The sequence below is a fragment of the Contarinia nasturtii genome, unplaced genomic scaffold, assembly GCF_009176525.2.
Source record: "Contarinia nasturtii isolate CC-2019 unplaced genomic scaffold, AAFC_CNas_1.1 Cnas_scaffold_187, whole genome shotgun sequence".
NCBI classification, from domain to species: Eukaryota; Metazoa; Arthropoda; class Insecta; order Diptera; family Cecidomyiidae; genus Contarinia; species Contarinia nasturtii.
In genome coordinates this window covers 4,979,094-5,002,681 of record NW_022197544.1, presented here as the reverse complement: position 1 = coordinate 5,002,681, position 23,588 = coordinate 4,979,094, and the positions used below count along the sequence as shown (strand labels likewise).

At 32.7% G+C, this 23,588-nt stretch overlaps 2 protein-coding genes across 5 annotated transcripts; one reads left to right on the top strand and one right to left on the bottom strand.

The window, feature by feature from the left end:
• Positions 1-74: 74 nt before the first annotated feature.
• LOC116352038 lies at positions 75-6,634 on the bottom strand. 3 transcript variants are annotated; one of them, XM_031784243.1, is made up of 6 exons: positions 5,949-6,634; positions 3,941-4,097; positions 3,668-3,862; positions 3,104-3,531; positions 2,662-3,039; positions 75-2,571 (listed from the first exon to the last, which is right to left on the bottom strand). In XM_031784243.1, exons 2-6 carry the CDS (start codon positions 3,944-3,946, stop codon positions 2,379-2,381), a joined length of 1,200 nt encoding a protein of 399 aa, XP_031640103.1. In that variant the 5' UTR covers positions 3,947-4,097; positions 5,949-6,634; the 3' UTR covers positions 75-2,378. The 3 variants fall into 3 exon arrangements, with proteins under 3 accessions (XP_031640103.1, XP_031640104.1, XP_031640106.1); XM_031784244.1 differs by having other exon boundaries at positions 6,460-6,634; XM_031784246.1 differs by having other exon boundaries at positions 2,453-3,039.
• Positions 6,635-9,130: 2,496 nt separating this feature from the next.
• On the top strand, positions 9,131-19,122 carry LOC116352037. Of its 2 annotated transcripts, XM_031784242.1 has the most exons (8): positions 9,131-9,182; positions 9,984-10,048; positions 12,317-12,477; positions 12,727-12,976; positions 16,354-16,675; positions 17,241-17,725; positions 17,950-18,307; positions 18,449-19,122. In XM_031784242.1, the coding sequence occupies exons 2-7, from the start codon at positions 9,997-9,999 to the stop codon at positions 18,294-18,296; spliced, it is 1,617 nt and encodes a 538-aa protein (XP_031640102.1). In that variant the 5' UTR covers positions 9,131-9,182; positions 9,984-9,996; the 3' UTR covers positions 18,297-18,307; positions 18,449-19,122. The 2 variants fall into 2 exon arrangements, with proteins under 2 accessions (XP_031640102.1, XP_031640101.1); XM_031784241.1 differs by having other exon boundaries at positions 17,950-18,562.
• Positions 19,123-23,588: the final 4,466 nt, after the last annotated feature.

Sequence of the window (23,588 nt, the reverse complement as noted above, 5' to 3'; positions counted from 1 at the left end):
TTTGATAAATAAAGTACATCATTCTATAAATAAGTAAATTAAATAGTTGCATTTCGAATGAAAACGATCAATGCTGAATCAAGGAGAGTGACAATTCACTTTATTTCTCATATTTAAACTTACTACATGTAAAATATATCTATTTCTGTTCAAATAGGCAATTAATAATATTGTCTGCGATATTGAATTGATTATAAACCATTCTACGGTAATTTCGGTTTGTACTCTTTCTTTGTTACAAGTGCCGTGCAGTATATGGTGAGTGAATTTGTTTTTCTTTATCTTTATTGTTTTGTTGTTGTTGTTGTTTAAATAACTTCATTAGATTTGCATAAATTGATAGCGAAAATCTGTTTAATTTCGAATAGTATCAATCGAATGTACTTAGATTAGGTATTAATTCAAGTCGATTCTTTGTTACAAGGCGATTAAAACACAGTTAGAAGATGTTAATAAACATCATATATAACAAAAATAATCGTCTTCTTCAATTGGTTGTTTTGGTTCAAGTTTCAAACTTATACATAACCCTAAAATTAGTGTCGACATTCATTCGTTACAGTGATTTTATTGAGCTTATGAATGAGAAATAAGAAACTAGAAAACAGTTATTAAAAAAGTCACCAATTATGAATATATAAAAGAATTTAGACCAAAAAAAAATTTATCGGAAATTGTCAAAGATATCAGAGATGCGTTTTTACTTGCAAAACATTGATTCAAATCAAAGGAATGCTTTTTCGCTTTCTTAGAAATGTTTGTCTTTTTTATTAATGGGCAAACATCGTTGAATGGCATCAAATATAAAAGCACTTCTGAGAAGGTGATAATCGAATTCTTTGATTTGAATGAATATTGAATTGTAAGGAAAGAAGAAGGCACTGAAAATTGAAAGTTAGAATCGATTCGTTAGTTTGCAATTTCTATTCTTTTTTTATGTCATTGTGTTCATGTTTGTTTTCATAACGATCAAGTTATGTATATCTTATTGAACTATTTGCTGAACACCAACTTGAAACTTCATGGTTTGAATAAATACATTGAAACTTACGCGTGCAACGCATACAATACAACATTGAAATGTGTGCATGCAGCTCATGTTCTGAATGTTGTATGAGTTTCAACTGCTTCATAAACAGATGACATATTGCGATTCATTCTAGAATTTGTTCGAACATATTTGAACCATGTTGCTGAACGAGAGTAAGTCACATAAAATGATTGTCGGTGTAATGTAATACTATGTTGATTTCAATTTTGTTTCTCTATTGGTTATTTTTATGTTTACAAATATTTCCAATTGAAAAAGAAAATGCGTCAATATATTAAGGCGAGAAGAAACAAAATGCTTGTTGTGATTAATATATATATGTTTGATAAACCAAGCGAAGTGTTTGATTTCTTATTTAATACGTATATGCTGTGCAGTAGATTTTCTTATTTTTAGGTAATATAATTTTTTTTGTAGTTTTATTTAATTCTTATTTATCTTAATCATTTTGGCCGCATCACAATTTTGTTTTAACCTTATTCAATATTTGATTAATGTAACGTTAGTTTTATATATCGAAAACCAAAATCATCAGCGTCTAAAATTTAAAATTGCAGCATTAAAATAACCGTCATTTATTATGGAAATTGTGAACTATTCAAAAACTGAAACCAAATATCAGAAAATCTTTATGGCGCATTGAATAAAGCAATTGTGGCTTCGTACAAAAATTTCCAACTAAATGCTTCGCTAAAGCATTCACAACTTCATTAAAATGCAATATGTTACAAATTTAAATATAAATATTTTTTCCTCCTGCTGATTCTATTAGGCAGAAAATAGCGTTTACATGCCGATGTGCCATCGACATGAGGCAAATTCAAAAGATTTAGAAAAAAAAAGATCCATTAATAAAAGAAAAGCATTTTTAAAACTATCAATAAAATAGTTTTTGACTCAATAAATTCACTGGCTGCACTGATTACACATTCGCTGTTTTCGATATGTTAAGAGGCCTTATTCATTTTAGGAGAGCAATCTTTTTCAATTTGTTTTTTTTTTTTGTATTGTAAATTATTTTTCTTTCAACGAACTTGTGGTTATATATGTGTTTGTCTCTTGTTAAGTATTAAATTTTATATTTTAATTCGACATTTAATACAATTTCTGCCACAAATCCATTGAATTTCCGCTGCCATCATAAATTGATGCATTACAAAGCGTTCAAGTATCATGTTAATCAGCTCAAACCGCATCACATAAAATGTGCGAAATTGTTGAATAAAAATGTGTGTGTCTCTGTGTGTGTATGTGTGTTTGTTACACCTACTATAAAATCAATCGATGATCCAAAAAGTGGCTAATTTTGTATACTTATTGTTGCAGTTCATTTCGATGACCTCTTAATTTTACGATGTGTTGAATTAAAATGCCTTAAATTAAAGCCGTGTGTGATTTTTCCATTGGCCAAAAATGCGGATGCGTGAAATGGACTTCGATAATTTTGCGATTCAGTCAAATTCAGTTGTGTGTCATAGGGTCGGGATGGTGGCCATTCAAATGTATTTATTGATGACGAACTATTTAAAGGATAAAGATTATTAAAACTTATTGATGTATTGTTATTCGATGACATAAACCCATTTTTTTGGGTTAAAAGTAACCCTCACGTTCTCACAAACTTGTACACAATGAGAAAGACCAAAATGCTAACTACAAAAAGCACTAGAGCCGTTATAACTTTGGCGAATGTGTTCAACAACGATTCATGCGAATTTGATGGCCGATTCGATGAGCTTTGTTGGCCGGTTCGTCGTTGTTTTGTGGCCAAGCCACGTGCCAATGCTGGAAACGCAAGCGATTGAGTGAATGTTAATTTGTGCAATGATTCGCTAAGCGAATATGGGCCAACAGAACCACGAGCAGCCGCACGCAACAGTGCACATTCTAAGTCCAATGCATCGAATAATGAATAACGGTTTGTCATTGTTGAAGATCGTCTTCTTTGGTTTGGATCTTTTTCTTGTTGAAGCCATGCATCACAATACCTAAAAGAAATGCCATCACATTTCAATCAATTGAATTGAAATTAGTCTGTAATATACTATTTACCGATGACTCTTGCTGGATCCAGCTATTGATGTTGTTGACGATGTTATACTTGGGCTGGCCAAATAAAATTGTTGATTGAGTTCGGCACGATACTCCGTTAAATCTTCAGTTGATGATTGATCTGGTGAATTTGGGCTGCGACTTAAAATCGGCAATAATCGTGCATGGTCTGGATGCAAAAGAGCACTTGAAGGTCGCCGTGGCTTATTGCCATTGTTTAATGATGGTGTTGGTGATCCGCTTGGTGAGCGCGGATATGTGACTGTGTTTGGTGATGGTGATGCCTGACTCGAATCAATGCCCGAATCACGATGCATATGATCGCTGAATGAAGAATCTCGTCGCTCATTTTCAATGCTTTCGTCCACATAACTTCCAAAAACGTAACTTTGCCCATCTGCTTCACCACGTACATTGTTCGGTGAGTCCTTTGTCCACAGCACAAACAAACAAATAAAAATACCGACGAATAAAGAAGAAAGGAATGAAACAAACAATCAAGTAGTGTGTACAATAAATTGAATTAATCCAATCAAATCTAGTAAATAATAAATGATCTCTCACTTGGCTGGGCCAAATGGTCAGCAGTGGTAATGAACAGGCGGGTTTATTGTGAACGGGGCTCAGCTGGAGCTGTTGTAATTTTTGACCTTTTAAATGTGTTGGGCTCTCGGCTCCGGTAGATTCATCAGATGTAGATGTTGTCTTTGGTGAGCGCCAAAAATTTTTCAGTCGCGATTCATGTCGTTTCTCGGGCTTCTGTTCGCAAAATCGAAATACTTACATTAGCCTTGACTCTAATAAAATCATTTTGATGACGTTAATGTTTGCACTTACCTGCATTTTGTATGAGATTTAACGTTCTTTTTTCACTTGATATCATTCCAAAAGTCGAAGTATGCTTTAATTTCACTTGCGTTCGAGTGAGCGTCAATTTTTTCTAACTAAAAAGGCAACATTTTCCTGAAACAATACTGACGCCAGCAATTCAGATCTAGAGAGAATTGATGGTAAAGTTAAGTGTGGAGGCAAACGATTCTTTTTCTTTTATTCAAAGAGCAACGAAACAATTTAATGCATAATTAAGAAAATCTTATATGAATGCTTCAGCAATTTTGCTCCATTTCGAATGCCAGCACCATTTGCTTTGAACCGAATTGTGTACGGATGTTGAATGCGATTGCATTCAAAATTAATTCATTCTGCGTTACAATTTAACGATCATGCATTTTTCATGAAAAATCCACATAAAACATTGTTGATATTAGATTTATTATGTAGAAGTCTGTATATTGTGTGTAGTGATGGAAATGGCGTGTATGTATTCTGTACATATAAAGATGTATGCAATATGTATGTGCCATATGTGCACACGCCACCAATGGTTAAATTACCATACAAACAAAAAGCGAATCTCTTTCTCCTTTCCAATTCGAGTGTAGCGGTTTTGTTTACACGCAAAAGCTTTGATTACTGAATGAGACCTTGAAAGCGAGACACTTTTTCTTTGAACTTTGGTTTGGTGTATTTTCACTATTTTGCCGCGAGCATTTTTTTGGTATACGTCTGTGTCGGTGACGGTGTCTATGTCTATGGTATATGAGTGCGTGTTTTTAATGCATTACATTGTCTGTTCTAGCCATTTACAATGTATCATTTCGTTTCGTTTTATATTCGATTCCGGCATATGATATTGTGTGTGACCAATCGAATGGTCGAAAGTGAATGCGAATGAAATTGAAATAAAGGCGCGCTAATCGAAGAAAATGCACACAATAATATCTATGTTCAACACACACACAAACACAATTCGAAATACAAACAATTATTAATGTGATATTTTCTTGTTGGTTTGATTGTGTGGATTGAATGGAAACAGCAATTGTTGGTGAGCAGTGTATCGGTGATTTGTAAATACAAATTTTAAGATACGGAGAAAACGTAAATAACATGATGGAAAGTATTAGGTATGTGGATGGTTGCGTGTTGTATAAAAAATTACACATACTATATACACATGTGAAAATGAAATGAGAAAGAAAGAGCGAAAGCCAGAGAGAAATAAGAAAAACGTGAAGAGATAAAGAGCTTTACACAATTTTCATAAGACAAATCGAATATTAATTATTTACATCAAAAGGATATTTGAAAATGCAAGAATGGTTGTGCGCACTAGAAATCGACGTCAAGAAATCGTACGGTAAAGAATTCGGTTTGCTGGCAATGTTCAATATCAAGGACTCGGGAAAAACTTTCTTTTTCAATAGAAAGGTTAGCATTCAACCTTTATTTGAACTGCATTAAGCGCAGCCAGAGGGCAGCTCTCTGTTGATCGCAGACATGCAACTTTGGAATGAAAAAGAAGAAGAGAAAAAAGAACACAATGAAAATGCACATTCAATGGCAATCAGCGGCCAATCTTTTCCGATGGATAATTTATACAGCATGTTTCCACATTATAATTATAGGATCTGCGATGCATGTGATATGCCATACATTATGCTCTGCTGTTCTGTAATGCTCGGTGCAATACAAAATGTAAGAGTGCACTTTTGGAAGGACACACCGAAAATGGACAAAGGCCGCTTACATTGCTCATTTGGTTAATCTGCACACGAACTATCCGAAGGATATTTCAACGAATCAGCAAATTTCATTTTCGTCATGACATTCAAAATGGAAGCATTTGCGATTAAATAGAAACAAGAACTATTGATTTGATCTTAATCTAGAGACTCAGTGTCATTGTTTATGGTATCGATTTTCTTTTCTATTTCATTTTTATTTGACCATTTACATGCCTTCGTCTTTCGAAAAACAAATGCCAAAGGCCACGTGCAATTACCGTCGATTATATTGTTATTATGTTATCCGTTTCTTTTTTTTTTCATTCGACTTATTGTCAATGCAACATGGTTCACGATACTTTCAAGTTCATTGATTATAAGACCCGACCATCACAATAAAATATCACATTTGAATTTCACTGCCATCACAAGTGCACACAAATCAATTGTTCTATGCGTAATCAATAAATGGAGCGATAAATTTTAATAAAATAAAATAAACTATGGAAAACCCACTGAAGTTGTGAAGAAACAAAAAATCAACAAACGGCTCAAATAAAATAATTCATCGAGTTTCCGATAAAGTTTTTTTATGGTGGCAAAAGAAACAAAGAAACGACCAAAGAATTACTCATTTCAATGTAATAACGACGCTAATTTCGATTTGCATAACAAATAAATATGCACAACGCAAATTTTATTTGGACTGTATTTTAACGTTAGGCATGGAACTATTATTACAATCTAAATAATTTCACAACCGAAACGGAAATATGAAAGCACACAAACTTTTATTTTCTTTTCCAGTCACGAAATGTAACTTGCTGTGTGGCCACACTGGCCACTTTATGCCTATTCTCGTGTACTTTTCTCACAAGTATTTCAAAATCGTAAACGAGTTAGATTTGACCACGAAACAATGAACACGAATTTGCATGAGCGATACAAACAGATCTGATCGCCTTTAAATCCACCAACTAACTGTTGCGAATCCCGTTCCGAAGCATTGGGGGATGTTATACGAACATGCTTATATTATACATAAAATACGTTGAGCACATTTATTTTCAAGTTCTAATTTAACAACATATCCAAGCGCCAATCCACACGTGACCTGTGTATATGCGCAAGCTTTTTTTTCCATCCACATATATTTGTGCTGTATGGCTATATCCATTTCTCACTTACATAAATGTTTTGGCAATATTCCTGGATCATACTTAAACGATATTTGATGCTATATCGCAATTCGACTATGTATTTGAAATGCGATACATACCATGTATATTAACGTATGGTGTTTGCAAGTTAACGCTTACATACTGAACTCAGCAGGACAAGTAGAACATACGAATTCACTTGCTGCTGGTTGTGTTTTTTTTCTCTCTCGTCTACCGTTGTCGTTTTGTTTTTCATTACATTCACACAGCACGCATTCACATAGCTAAGTGCCCGGTTTGCGTTCAAATCATAAAAATGAATATCACAAATAATGTTCTCTAACCACTGGGGAATGTCATGTTTGTGTCGCGTTAACAATATGCTTTAAACTACTGAAAGGGTTCACCGCAGTTCTTGCTATACAACAAACTTTTTGTTTTCTTTTTATTGTTTCTTTTTTTTCGTTCTTTTAATTTTCTGGCGCTTTGTCACCAGTTGAAATGGAACGAATGAAAGTCATTTGACACAATTTTCGTGCCAAATAAGTTACCATTTCTGATATGTATATAAAAAACTGAATATTTGCTTTTTTTCAAACATCCAGAGCATCAACACTTTGTCTCCACTTTATTTGAATGGCTACTGTTTGGCAAAAATTAAACGTTAGATGTATCCATGCATGCAGATGGTATTATTTTAAATACGCGATGTAAGTTTTATATATATTATTTCAAAAACGTTCAAAAAGACGAAAAAAACCCAGTGGGAATAAGTAAGATAACGACAAACCGTCTCCGTTTGATTTATAACATTGATCATAATATGTAATTCAGTTTTCCACAATAATCTACTGTAAACATGCTTAATTCAAAATAAATCGAATTTTATGTTAAATCTAATTAGTAATTACTTTGAATATGTCAAATGTGTATTTAACCATTTTGTAGTTCCATTATTAAATTGAGATGGACTCTATAAAAAAGTTGATCTGATATTGATTGAATTAAAACGAATATCAAATTCAGATTCATTGAATCATATATATTTTTTATTATTATTATTTTGATAAGATGTTAACGTCGGTCTGACCGTTAACGATTCCATAACATTTGAATTGGAATTGTAATACATGCAGTCAATAGTCTCCATTATCCATCAAATTCAATTGAAGAATGTGTAAGACCATGGAAACGGTCAAAACCACTATATACATGTTGTTCAATGTATTGGTACGCAAAGATAACCTAGTGACGTATGTCGTTTTGTGCTCGCACAAATTGCCTTTGTTGCTCACATCAATGGATCAAGATATAACCATTTTAAATTTAATGAACAATTGATGTTATTTACCTTTGTTGCATTATTCAATCAATTTTCAGCAATTTCACCTGAGCTCCGGCAAATAGGAAAGCGAATCGTAGGATGTATACCTTCATCAAAAAAAAAAAATTACCAATATGTTTAAATTGGTGACAGAAACCAGTAATATAAAATGGGATTATCACCAAATGACCTGATATAATACACATATGACACTTTAAATAGTGTCTGATTCATCGGAATCTCCAAATTGCCTTAACAAAATGTCATAAGCTTTTAAAATTTCATCATGTTGTTTTCTTTCTTTTTTTTTAAATGTAGCAGTTTGCATGCAGTTTTGAAATTGATTTGTTTGAGACATTTTTCAATTTGTGCAATATCGATATCATCATATCGATGACGTTTTTGACACTCCTTTCTTTGAAACATGTATTAAAACGAATGAAAGCAACAATTGAATGCGTCTACCCATCCCTGAATATTTAGGCATATAAATGCATCGAAACAATATAAATATGTGTGTATGTGTGTGAGCAAGTGTTTGTATGACAAAAATTTGAACATATTCAAATTGGATACCGCAAAAGTTGTGATTCTATCACCTTCATGCACGCATTTTGGAGGAGAAAAGGAGTTGTATGTTGCTGACGTTGCTGTTGTGAGCTCTCTTGGCCTGTTAGTTGTTGTTTTTTTCTTTCCTTTTCGCAATTGTGTGTGTGTGTATGTGTTTGCATGTGTTATGCATTTGGCCGACGACGATATAGATATGCCAAACGAACGCGACATAACACCATCAAGCGACAGCAGCATAGTCAACGTAACAAGCCATAGTGAAACCGAGTATTATGTTGTTTTTGTTTTTTTTTATTCTTACCTTTTTTTTGTATTTTGAATGGTGTGTATCCCACCTGTTCATTAAAATCCCACCAATTTTTTATTTCTCCGCATCGAAGAGTTGCCATATAAAAGCTTGTTTCCATGCATACACGTTCTTGCGTTTATTGGAAGTCGGCACATATCACATTAGCGCCGTTAGTGTTCACTTTTTCTTTCCATTTAATTATTCACATACATATAAATTTCTATGCAAGCTTTTTTTTTTCATTTGCTTGCATTCATTGATCAGTACCAAATCTTTCAATTTAAAGATTTAGACGTTATATAAAGAGTAGAAGCTGTGGCAACAATAATAAAGCAATATTTATAATAATTCTAATTATATATCGATTTGCAGACAAGAACGAGACTCAAACTTATACGGAATATTGTAATCACATAACCGATATGAATCCATATCGAAAGATAAATAAAACAAAAAAATCCGTGTGTCTTCAAAACAATTTCTAGTTGTATTTAATAAAAAGAAATAGAAGTGTGTGCGACCTTCGATTGTTACCGACAAATCTATGTTTTGTAGTATGTCGGCATATTCCGTTATTTTAACCGATAAATATTTTAATTTTTTTTTATTCGCAGTTCCGTTCGTTGTGATTTTCAAATACTTCATTCAATTTTGAATATAAATGAAATAAAAAATGTCTTTTCGACATTTAAAACATTATCATTCATTGGAATGATAAATTGAACTCACATTTGATAGATAGTTTATGAGAGTGGCATTTGTGAATTCATTGAAAATACTTTGTGTTCGATAAATTTATAATTCAAAATAATCAATTTCGGCATTTTGTTGCCAAAATTTACCATCAAATCAACAAGAAAATGTATTGTTTTTACTATTGTTGTTGCCGTTTTTATATTTTATTATTTAAACTACAGCATCACATTCATTTTGTTTAGTAATTTATTTTTCTTTTCTTAATTATCAAAAGGAAATAATCAATTATGGTGAAATCAATAGCATTTTGTGTGATGGTTGCAGTGCTTGCACATTCTGGTAAGTGTTATATGAGTTTTAGCAACATACACATATATACTCTTTTTTTTTTAATTTCATCTTTCAGCCCATTAATTTTTGCTCATACAATCGTTGCTCTTTTTTTTTCATTTGTTTGTTGCTTCTCTTTTAATTTACAATCCAAGTGAGTCATTGATTACGGTACATATTGAGTATGCGTTCAAAACCATATAAACAAATCAAAGTCTAGAGAAAATTTAATAAATGTTGTGAGTGCTGAACAATATTTGTAATAGAAATACGTATGTATGCGCATGGGGTTTTTTATTGTTGTTGCTGCTGTTGTTGTTATTTTGAATTAGAAAACATGTTTGCCCATAACATTATCTACGAAAACAGCATACAGCAATACGGGTCCACGTTACAGAGAGAAATGAAAGAGATGGAATGTGAAAGAAAGAAAGAAGTAGATTATTCATAATTTAATATGCAAAAGTTTCCATAATAACCTATTAACTTAATTATGCATAATGAAGGCGCATTCATTTCATGTTTCTAAAAAACAATAAAGAAAAAACAAACGGAAAAAAGGCCGTTATACTCAATCGCACCAGAAGTGGTAGTGTTTGTTTTTTTTTTTTGCTTCTAATTTGTACGCATTTTGCATTAACAATTAATTTTTAACATTGCACATATTAGTAAAATTGCTTGACCAAATGGGATCGATGGAAACGAAAGATTCATGTTATGCTTTAGCGTGTCATCGATTGATGAATGCCTCAAAAGACGTACGAATATTTCATGCAAATTCTCTTTCTTCCGTCTGATCATTGCATACAAATCCATACAAATTATAATGATTTTCATTTGCCTATTTCGAAGACACTCCTTTTTTATTCAAATCTCGATGTCAAAAATAACATACAAAATGATATAGATGAAAATGTTGTGCCTTACATTATCATTACTTTAATCGTATTTATAAAACGAGAAAAAGTACAACAATCAATGAATGTAAATCATTTTCTTTCCGGCAAACACGTACATTACAATGGCGCTAAATTCACGATCAATAGAAGCACATAATTCATGCTACGATCGATTAATATTCTATTTGTAGAAATGAAAATGAAACGCGTTTTCAATACATTACCAAAGTAAATTATCATCCCGTGTTTTCTTTTCCTACAAGCGAAATGTATTTATATGCTTACACGCCGTGCTTTAATCATTTATTTCTCTCTTATTTTTCTTTTGTTACTGTTGTTATTGATGTTGTTTTCATAAATTCCAAAACTGGATTTTCACTGCAATTCAATCGATTCTCGTCTAGTTTTTTTTTATATAATCTGACTAAAGAATGCACAATGAAATCGGGCGAAACATGAAAATATGTAGACTTGTTGCTTCATGTGCGAACGAAACATTCGTGTGCTATCTTAATTTATCAGTAGCACTTTTAAAATGCAAATCAAGTACGAAAGAAAACGATTATATAATTTATTTGTTCGAATACTGGATGCGAATTCTTGTCTTATAATCAAGTTTCATAATGTTTCCGGTACATGTTCCAAATCTACCAAAAACGAAGAGAAGTCGCCAATGCAAAAAAAAAAAAAATGGTGTTGACCTACAAATTTCGTTGTTGGAAATGGTCTGCATTTGCACTCATCAAATCGAAAAATCAGAAGAAAAAAAACATATCGATTTCATGTGCTTTGGCATTGATGTGCAGGCATTCCGTTTATAATATATGAATAGATTGCATAGCATCCAAACAAAAATAACACTAACAACATTTAATGACATTATGTTAATGTATACATGGGAATTAAGCATTAGAAATAGTTCAAAATACCACAATTTGAATGTGAAAACAGAAATGATGATAAAATGTCACATGCCTTTGTGAATATGACATCGTTTGTGGGCTGATCCAGGCACAAAGCAATCCAAAAAAAAAATATTTAATACAATAAAATTATATCTAATAACCGTCTAATTTAATACATAATTGGCATAAACAGGTAATGTTGAGGTGCGGTCGAAATGTCGATGTTACCACATTTGCATACAATTTTGATATGTGTTGAATGCCATATAAAATATGTACCAATTCTCATTATTGGGTGGTATAAATATTCTGAAGATGTGCAACAAGTCGCTTGAGGATACCATTAATTTTTGTTAATCATAGTTGGGCGCTGAATCATCAATGAAAGAATGGTTCCTTAAGAAATTCAAATGTATTTTTTTTTTTATTCATCACAAATCTAAGATTGCAAAAAAAACTGTTTTTCGTTTCAGCACACGGCGCACGAACAAAGAGACAATCAGACGAAACATCGACGAAAAAAGATGAGTCGTTCGAACAAGAATTATGTAAAGGCAAAGATGCCGGTGAATGGTTTCGTTTGGTTTCTGGCGAAGGTGACAACTGTCGCGATGTAATTCAATGTACCTCATCAGTAAGTGAAATTGAATTTATCTTATTGAGAAAGTGTATTACCACAAATGAAGGTGTTAAGAAACTAACAACAAATTAAGTAATAACAACAATATTCGATTGAGATGAGAATCAAATAGTCGAAGTAGATAAAGTTAGCGTTGGCCATAAGACATGGTCACGAATTACAAATTAAAACAAAACCCATTTTGTTTGTCATTCATTTTTTTGTTTTTTTGTTTGCATTTTTTTTTTCGTTTGAAATCAATAGGGTCTTCAAGCAATTCGTTGTCCGGCTGGTCTTTATTTCGACATTGAAAAACAAACATGTGACTGGAAAGATTCAGTGAAAAATTGCAAACTCAAGAATAAAGAACGTAAAGTAAAACCATTGTTGTATACTGACGAACCATTGTGTCAAGATGGTTTTCTAGCCTGTGGTGATGGCAACTGTATCGAACGTGGACTTTTCTGTAACGGTGAAAAGGATTGTGCTGATGGTTCCGATGAAAATAGCTGCGGTAAGTGTTTTTAAAATTAAAATCACATTGAGTTAAGCTCACTTTCAAATTCGCTCTCTCCATCTATCTTGAGAGAATGAGAGAGTGAAATATTTACAAAAAAAAGTCGTGCTTCACACTTTCTCGTATCGATTTTACATTAAAAAATTATAAAGGTCAAGGTTTAGTATGACACCTATATTCAAGAGATGAATATGATATAAATCATCCACGATTTATATTCAATTTCAAATTTTACTATATGTCACTCACGTCAATCTGTCCGCAAATATAATATTTCAATTGAATTCATTTGCATATGTCAAACGAAGACAGAGCGAAAAAATAAAGATCTGTATTTCTGTATTTTGCGGACCAAATCAATCACATCGATATTGATTTTTCGCTTCATCAATTTTCATAATGTAGCATTTTACATTTTAAATGCGACCATAAAAACAATCGCCCCAAAAATGATACATTTGATTATATTAATTGTCACCTACGACATTTCTTATGCTGGTTAATTAACCAACCATTAAATGAAACGTGTTGGATTTCATTTGGATTTAATGGGAAAGTGAACGACAAACAAAACCACCCAAATCACACTTGACATTGTTGCGGATCTTGATTTAAGTAATAATAAAACACGAACAAAAATAGTAATGAGATTGACGAATACACCGATGTTGATAAACAGTATTGCCAAGGTATAACCTAATACCAAAAATAGATACAGCCCATACAGCCGCCGGTCATATTTGTCACGGGCTCTTTTCAAGTGACATGAAAAAATGTGCATTTTTAATTATATTTTTTCTTTATTTGGTCTCTTCCATCAAATTTTATTTCTGAATTCGCTCCATTATTTAAATGGAATTTTTTTTTACAAAATTCAATGTCACTTTCAATAAAAAAAAATATTCCAGAATCCTCATTTTGAACATGATTAAGAAGTTGTTTGTTTTATCTTTTGTTCAAATTAACTTTCAAAACGTATTGACGTTTAGTTGTCTGAATGAATTTTTAAAAGACGAATGCTTTTCAACAAAATCGTGGTCAAATCCATTTTGTACATCACATGAATGAATTTGAAAAAAAAAGTGAAAATCGTTTTTTTTGTGTGTATTTTATTAGCAAATCATTATGATGACAATCATTCAAAAATAAAATTACCCAAACAAATAAGAGACACTTTCCGATCAATTTCTGAATTAGTTTCATGTCTGTTCGTTAATCGATATTGTTGAACAAAATTGAATAATACACAGTAATCATCTCCATCTTCTTAAGCTTTTTCCTCTGCGACGCCTTCTTGACGTTTATTGGCGCCATTCAATTTGTTTTTTTTTTATTCCAACTCATTATTACAAAACAATCGAATGAAAGTGACTGCATACGACTTTAAGTATATGGCACTGGCTGCTGAGCAGGAAATTCCAATCGTGGGTGTAACCGCATGCAAAATGTAAAAGTCCGATAAGATGAGAATATTTCAAGCTTAAATTGTTTTTGCATTTATTTAAAGAAGAAAAAAACGGTGCTAAATTTTTATACTGAATCAGCTGATGTGTGTGCTGGTCATTTAGCATATTTTTTTTATTCGATCATGAACTTTATTTGCAGATACAGAAAGGAAGTTAAATGTTTTCCGCATCGATATACAAAATGTTTCAAAATTCAAATGGATTCGTTGAAAAAGGAAAAAAAATGCTTTTCCGTGCCCAGTCAAGAATTACACAAAAATTAAACATATTCACATACTGCTCAAAATGTGTGAGAGTAAAAGTGCTCTTTCTGTTGTAATCGAAAGAAAATTCGAATTGAAATCGTCTTACTTAAACACCGATTTCATCGTCTTATGTTGTTATTTTCGCTCAATTTTTATCCATATCATTTTGGTCATTTAAGTATCCACACAAACTCAGAGACTGCGTAAGAGAGAAACAGAGAGAGAGAGAGAGAGAGAGAGAGAGAGAGAGAGAGAGATTTCAAAAAGTACTTTTGGTTTTATGCAAATTTAATAGCATTTTAAGTTTGGAGTATTTCGCTACTTTGACTGGTTTCGCACATACAATCCAAATGATATTTTGTGTGTGCATTTTAAACACAGACACGCGTGAAATATACAAAAATGTGTACGAAATTACCTGAAAATGGACAAGAAAAAAAAGTAATATAAATCGGCAATATTCGAAGAAGTCGAAACCAGTTTATTTTGATTGAACAATGACGTCGTTGTAATTCTCTGAAGTGTTTCGTATATTTTTATTTCACTCTACGCTTTTTTCTCTCTGCCTCTTGTGACTCTTTCTTTCATTTTCATTGCTTTATGCTCGAGCCGACCAATTTTAGCTATTTATACATGTTACCAGTTTAATTTATGATTGATGATATTTCTTTACGCATTTCTACTCTTGGATCTATCCAAACGATGATTAAAAAAAAACTATTACCCTTTTCATACAACTTCCAGAACAAATTTAATTTGCATAATATTCTATAAACGATGGAACATACGAATAATCAAACCAAATTGGTAAAAATAAGTAAGATATGGGGAAAAAACATGTACTTTTTTTTTCATTTGAAAAAAAAAATCTGGCGAATGTGATCGCGTGACTGAATGTGATGAAGTAACTCTTAACTCTTTTGTGATGAATAATTAAACAATTTTTGAGTGTGTGAGCCGATAAATGAGCACTGAAGTGTTTTAAAAATGTTTTGTTCGCCAAACCCTTCAAATAATTTTCACTCATTTCAAACACAAGAGACCAATTGAATTCGTTCTCCATTTTGCATGCTCATCAACTTCTAACTCATCGTTGAAAATTTAATTCAATCTTGTTTTTATGTTTGGAAGAGAGGAGGAGGAGGTATAATTTAATAATATTTTTTTATAAATCGTATTCCTATTGAGTAAACAACTGAACAATGAGCTTCTAAGTGCCAATGACTTTTAAGTGACTTGATGCATTTGATATGAGTACATAATTCAAATTTTAAACGCACACAATTTGATTCTAGTTTGTGGAAGAAGAGTGACGACTTGTTGAGGTGGCGTCGGCTTTGGATATGATCAAATGATCATACAACTGTTATATACACATGTTATATCGAGAAACACTAGCTGTAGCTAATTCACTATGATTGAATAACTTTCGCGTCGTAGATATTATTACAAATATGGTTTTCATTAATTCATGTCTTTGCTTTTTATAGCTTCATTGGAAAATATTCAATTTTATTTATTTATTGAATGTGTCTATGAAGTCATGATAAAACCGAAACACATTTTTCAAAGCAAATCTTATTTCAATTGATGTTGACGTGTGTATCAATGGTTTTCTTTATGTTTCGTATTATCTTCATTTTTTTTTAAATCAAAAATCCAGACATCGACAATGATCCAAACCGCGCTCCACCATGTGATCCAGCCGTTTGTGTGTTGCCCGATTGTTTCTGTTCAGAAGATGGCACAACAATTCCAGGCAATTTACCAGCAAAAGACGTTCCAATGATGATTACAATTACATTCGATGACGCTATTAACAACAATAACATCGAACTTTATAAAGAAATCTTCAATGGAAAGCGCAAAAATCCAAATGGCTGTGACATTAAGGCAACATATTTTGTATCGCACAAATATACAAACTATTCAGCCGTGCAAGAGACTCACCGCAAAGGTCATGAAATTGCAGTTCATTCAATTACGTAAGTACCAGCCAAAGCACTAGTATAGCTGATTTTTTTTTTCTTGTATGAAATTTCATTTTTTTTGTCGATTTCGAACGATCGCACAAGCCGTACCCAAATATAAATATACATTTATATATATGTATAAGCACGCTGATGAATACAGTTTTCGAGAGACGGCGACATGTTTTCCATTTTCGATAGCTTCATAGCTGTGTATCTCGTTTGATTCAATACGTTCACAAGAGCCAATATATATGTGATTGCATATTTAGGGCATTCAGTTCATAGCATAAAGGCGAATATGAACGTGCAGCCACAATCAAAGTAAACCACTTATTCAGTGTGTTGTTTCTTACATTTTTTTACATTGTTGTCATAATGCGGCAGCGTTTCGTATCGATTTAATTTTTTTCATTGGATCTGCATTCACTCCATTCCATGTAACTAGACATTCAGTTAACGAGAAGAAAAAAATAATTTTCGTTTTTTTTTTTTGCTTGATTTCACTATGTTTTATTGCGTATATTCGAACTACTATATTCAACGCGCGCTCATACACACATACATAAACACGGAACAGCCACAATGATGATGAACGTTTCTGGTCAAATGCCACCGTTGATGATTGGGCCAAGGAAATGGCTGGAATGAGAATTATTATTGAAAAGTATGCAAACATCACCGATAATTCGGTTGTCGGTGTCCGGGCTCCATACCTTCGTGTCGGCGGAAATAATCAATTTACCATGATGGAAGAACAAGCTTTCTTATATGATTCAACCATAACAGCTCCATTGTCGAATCCACCACTTTGGCCATACACAATGTACTTCAAAATGCCACATCGCTGTCATGGTAATTTACAAAGTTGTCCAACACGTTCGCATGCTGTCTGGGAAATGGTAATGAACGAACTTGACCGTCGTGAAGATCCAACCAATGACGAATACCTACCAGGCTGTGCTATGGTTGATTCCTGCTCAAACATCTTGTCCGGTGAACAATTCTACAACTTTTTGAACCACAACTTTGACAGACATTATGAACAAAACAGAGCACCTCTAGGTAAGTTTAAAAATCAATCAAATTCAATTTGAGTATTTCGTTTTCTTTCTTAAATGAACCAAATTAAAGGAGTTGCCTAAAATGAGCATTTTTTCAGAACACACAATGTAAAATGCCATATGATTTTGTAATTCGTACTACATACGCAACTCCTTTTAAAAAAAGATTTTTAAAAAATGATGTTAAAATGGTATTTCGCTGTCTTTCCGCATTGTTTTCTTTAGGTCTTTACTTCCACGCTGCTTGGTTGAAGAACAATCCAGATTATTTGGATGCATTCTTATACTGGATCGATGAAGTGTTGCAAAATCATAATGATGTCTACTTTGTGACAATGACACAAGTCATTCAATGGGTTCAAAATCCACGAACAGTCACCGAAGTTAAGAATTTCGAACCATGGAGAGAAAAGTGTTCGGCAAATGAGGGTACACCAGCCTGTTGGGTGCCACACTCATGCAAACTTACATCGAAAGACGTACCAGGCGAAACAATTAACTTGCAAACATGCGTCAGATGTCCAAACAATTACCCATGGCTCAACGATCCAACGGGTGACGGTTTCTTCTAAGTCATTTGAGTGTAATGTTATTTTATTTAGTATTTGTTTTCTATTCTTTTCTTTTCGATTCTTCCTTTCTTTTTGCCATTTCTTCTATGTTAATTTTCTCTTTTTTTAAATTTTTTTTTTATTTTGAATACCGTGCGAAAAAACAACAACAGCAAAAAGAAATCTAACCTTCAGCTTAAACAAAACTGTAAACCATAATCCGAACCTTCGGACAATTTTTTTTTAAATATTAAAGTAGAACGCGATCATTGCGATTTTAGAAGTCAGTTTGTTTTCTTTTCTTCTTTCGTCTTGATATCTGCATCAAAACCACTTTTATCCTATCCGTATTCATTTAGTTTTGTTTTGTTTTTTTGTCAAAACAATTTCTTTTGTAGTAAATGATCAATAAGTATGAATGGGAATGAAAACGCTGTCATGATAAAACTTCTATAAACGGTACGAGATGAAGTTTTGCGCGCTGTGTTATAAGTAAATGTTATGTTATTTGTAAAAGAAAACAAACCGTTCGATTCAATTTCGATTTTTATTCATTCTCGATTGCACGGATGAGGATCGAATTCAAACGGGAACAAAAGCAAATATTAACGTAAAACTAAAACAAAAATAATCAATGCTACAATGTTTACAGTTGGTCGATTAACGATTGCCCATTACCATAAGCACGAACGTTGTTTGGAAGTTACAGAGACTTAGAATGCGCTGTGTGTTTTTGTGTTCATTTTGAAACTTTCAAACGTGAGAACTCGATTAAATCTAAATATTGTAAAATAGATAAGACAAAATGAAATGAAATGAATAAAATAAAATAAATAAATGGAAACAATTCGATATGGATATTTTCACTTATTCCGATTTGAAGCAACTAAAATCAATTCAACAGCAAATCAATTCAAACACTTGAACTTGAGTCGAAACGGTAAGTTTTCTTGATCGATTCAATCGATTACGGTATATCATGTGCGTGTGCGTGTGCGTGCAAACTTCACCCAACCAATTAATTGATTCACCACGAAAGAGAAATATAATTTAAGCGCAATTGGCAAATCAAATGAAAGAATTTCAACAAACAATGGAATCACAAACATCTATATGGCATGTGCGCGTACACAACGTGAAAATGGTCAATGAACGAGTATAAATAAACACACTTTAAATCATTTCACATCCGCCAATAATGAACTTTTCTCTTTTTTTTCCATTTTCTTTGGTTGTTTCTTTTGTTTCGATCGTTGCGTTGCGATACATTTCAATATTAAACTTGACCGAAAACAAATGAAGAAATTGTCATTAATCTCACGAAGTGATTAACGATTGCACATGAACAAAAAAAAAAAAAAATAATCATAAATAAGAAAAACAAACATGAACAAATCAGTGTTGAAGTGAATTTACCAGGCCGGTAAAATTGAATGGCATTGAATTGAATGGAAATTGCTAGCCAATTGTCATTCAAAATACGCATGCACATGCCTCGAAAAGCGTGAAACATATTTTTATGGCTCTTTCGATTTATTAAAAAATGCTGCAGACAATTGAGTTTCATTTATATTTTGAATTCCGTTCAAATAGATGTTTTGCATTGAAAAACAACGAACCATAACCGCGAACTATGTGTCAAGAAAACCAAACTCAATGGAACACACCACCAATAATACTAACAAAAACAACCAGAGAGCGAGAAAAAAACACGAACACAAACAGTATTAGATTTCAATTCTCATAGTTCATTCACATTGTACGATGAGAATGATTTATGCGGTAATTATAGTAACGTGGCGTATAAATACCAAACTTGTGGGCTATTTCAATATACTCTATCGCGCTTCTGTGTTATTTGCTTCGGCCATTGTTTTGTTTTTATAAGTTAAGTTTTATTCAATTTTTTTCTTTCTTTTCTCGGTTTTGATTTAAAGAGCAACAAAAATGCTCCCGAAGCCAAAAAAAAGTTACATTTCGGTTATGTGCACCTTTCGAAATTTAAGAAGCATAAAAACGATAGAATTCTGATGATTGTTTTATTGCCCATATTCACGTTACATCACTTGAAATAAAAACAAAAAATTCTACATAGCACAAGTAGCGGACATTGTTCCATTTTTCTTTATGCCATTACCATTACCATTTTTAAATTGTATTTTCTTCTTCGTGGCAATACGCTAAAAGAATGATTGAATCGGTTCTAGTCTCTCATGCCATTTACCAATTAATCATGTAGCATAATTTCTATTTGACCATTATAATGTTGAAATTGCCGTTTCATTATTGGGCTGTTCCGTGATTTTGCCAGATTTTAAGATTTTTTGTTGATATAATTAATTATTGGATGGTAATTGTGGCACATTTGATCGATACCTTTCGACATTTCTCCTCGTCGGCATTTGCACAAAGTTTGTTACAAAATAAATAAATATGAGGTAAATGTTGGTGTGTTGTTGTTGATGTTGTTACTGTTTACGCGCATTGAGAGAGTTGCCCAACGCAAAATATTTTAACGAGTCGAAAGCGATGTTGCGGTATGTGAAACGGAGCAAATCATATTAATGACGCCGTGTACTTGTTTTTATTTACCAACCCAAATTCATTTTCATAAACTGACATCTTTGCCGAAGTGAAATAAGACACATTTCAATAAAGTGATGATCATTGTGTTACAAAGCAAGTGCAGCTTCTGATGCTCATCGCAAAATTATAATGCGCACTATAATCATGCAGCATGACTTTATCTTGTTCTCTTTTTTTTTGTTCAGTTTGGATGTTAACATGTTTAAATGTTTGATCAGAGTCTCATATTTTACATAAGGCAATGCCACCTTTCGTACTATGCTATCATTCTATTGCTATGTCTTTGTGTGTTATGAATCGTAAGCGAAATTTTATGCCGTCGTATGTGCAATTAAAACTAAAACTTGATTCTCGGCCCAAAAAGTTGTATCGATCAATGCGATTGCAATAAAAACGTGCTCGCCACACAGATGACTGCACACTTTTTCCTGTTGTTTTCTCCCCTATGCATTTTCTCGCTCTGTTTCGATCGATTCGATAAAATGTGGTACTTGTCACCATGCATAGAAAACCATATCGTTTATGAATTACGCTAATATTAGACTGACATCACACACCGACAACGCATACGATCGTCTGGTCTAAGACAGCTACATTAAGCCGGCCAAATAAATGTGAGCCTCCAAATACCAGACAAACAAGTTTTGCACACACTCGTCCATTTCAACTTGTTTGCTATTTCTTTCTGTAACCAACGATTCACAATTCAACCCGTTTTGTTACATCAAATGAATGGACAATTGATTGCAAACCAGCAAACTGAAATGACAACAACAACAACAACAAAAAATACATCAAACACGGAAATTATTATGTGTTCTAATTCCTAAGTTTTTTTTCACAGCTATTTCAAGTGTTATCAATCCATTTGATTTTTTTTTTTTTTTTTTGTTATTGATCCATAAGAAATGTCGTTCACCAATCAATTTTGACGGTCAATCGATTCGAAAGTGAACGGATTTTGACAGGTTGAAAAAAAGCCGCTGTCTTATCGAACAAGTTGTTCGGCGCCGTTTGATGTATTACGATAAACATAATCGTTGGATGATTTTTTGATGATTTTCTTAGAAATCTTAATCCTCCCCGCATGCCATCACCTTGCTTTCGTGGAAAGCTGGTTGTTTTGATGAATTTTATCGTAAATAGAAGTGATGAAAAAAGAGAGATACTGAGAGATGAGAAGTAGAGACCCAAAACTAAGAGAGAGAGAAAAAAAGAGCTATAGGATGATTATGGGTACCCATTGAATGGAAAGTTTTGTCGGAAATTTCGGATTTTTATTGTGAATGCATTTGCGAAAGCGTATCATATATGTGAAAATGTCGATTTCAAATTTAAATCATTCGATTGAAAAGTCAAAACGAAGCAAATTCATTTAAGTGACCTTTTGCATTTCAACATATTGGTTCGTGCAACAACAGATGAACAAAACAAAACAAATAAAAAACCCAAAATGTATTTAGACCATGAATTCTGCACAAAACGCAAAAGAAAGTCACACTAGAAACAATACTAAACAATGAGTTGTGTCATATTTAATGAAAATAAATGTGACAGAAGCAAGAAATGATCGAAACCATTACCAAAATTATCATCGACATACGTTTCATATCCGTATCGTGTGTTATTAGTAGAAAGTGATTTTCGAAATGGCATGAAAACTACCCCACTTTTATTTTTGGGTGCTTAAACACGTCATATGAATTTCTAGTTGTTGTCTCGAAAATCCCTTCCCATTAGTGCGCTGGTTGAATATTAAAATCGATATTTGTGAACTAAAACAAGAGTGAATTTTTGCACACTTGTTGTGGATGTGTTGGTGCATGGCGACAGTGTTCGTGGCAACAAAGCGCACATTATCACATCGAAACGCATTACTGACACCGATGGTGATGGCTATATCATATTTGTTGCTTCCCATTTTTTTTGCTCTCTTCGCTTTCGTGTTTTCAAAGCATGTTTTTTACATAAGCAAGTCACCAGCTATTAACATACAAATTATTTTCGCATATTTTTTTTTTTTTCGTATATGTTTATGATTGAATCGATCAATCGATCGAAAAAATGAAGGAATATTAAGTAGAACTTTTTTTAAATTATTGCATTTGGAATCAAAATGGATTTCATTGCCAAGAAATTTACCACATTCAAAAATACCATCACTGATTGAATGCCATGCGTGCGCGCACATATTCATTTCTCGTTTGGTCTCATGCACCTTTTCGTACTTCGTTCATCTTCAGATATGTGATAAAAAAAGAAACCAATAAAAATTAATTACATAAACGACTTGAAATAGATGGGTAAAGGTAAATAATATGCGGTAGTACAGACAGTGTCATTCATGATAAAAATGATGATGATGACATTATAAACAGGTCTAATTTTACAGTGAAAATACCAACCATTGAAAATGAAACATTTTCGATTATAACCGCGAACTATTTCGCATTAGCATTAAAAGACACAATTTATGTAAATCATGTACGATTTAACAAAAAAAAAACACAACAAAACATCATAAATAAATAAATAAATACAAAATACATTGCACGAAAAATATGGCGTGAACACAAGCGAGTCATCAAATTCCTGGATGTGGATTTTCTAAATTCGAATTACGAAAATGAAAATAAACAAATAAACAATATTTAATTTATTTATCTTTTTTACAAATGCGTAGGATGATGTGTGCGATAATGTTTGCAAATATTGTAGAAAATAAAT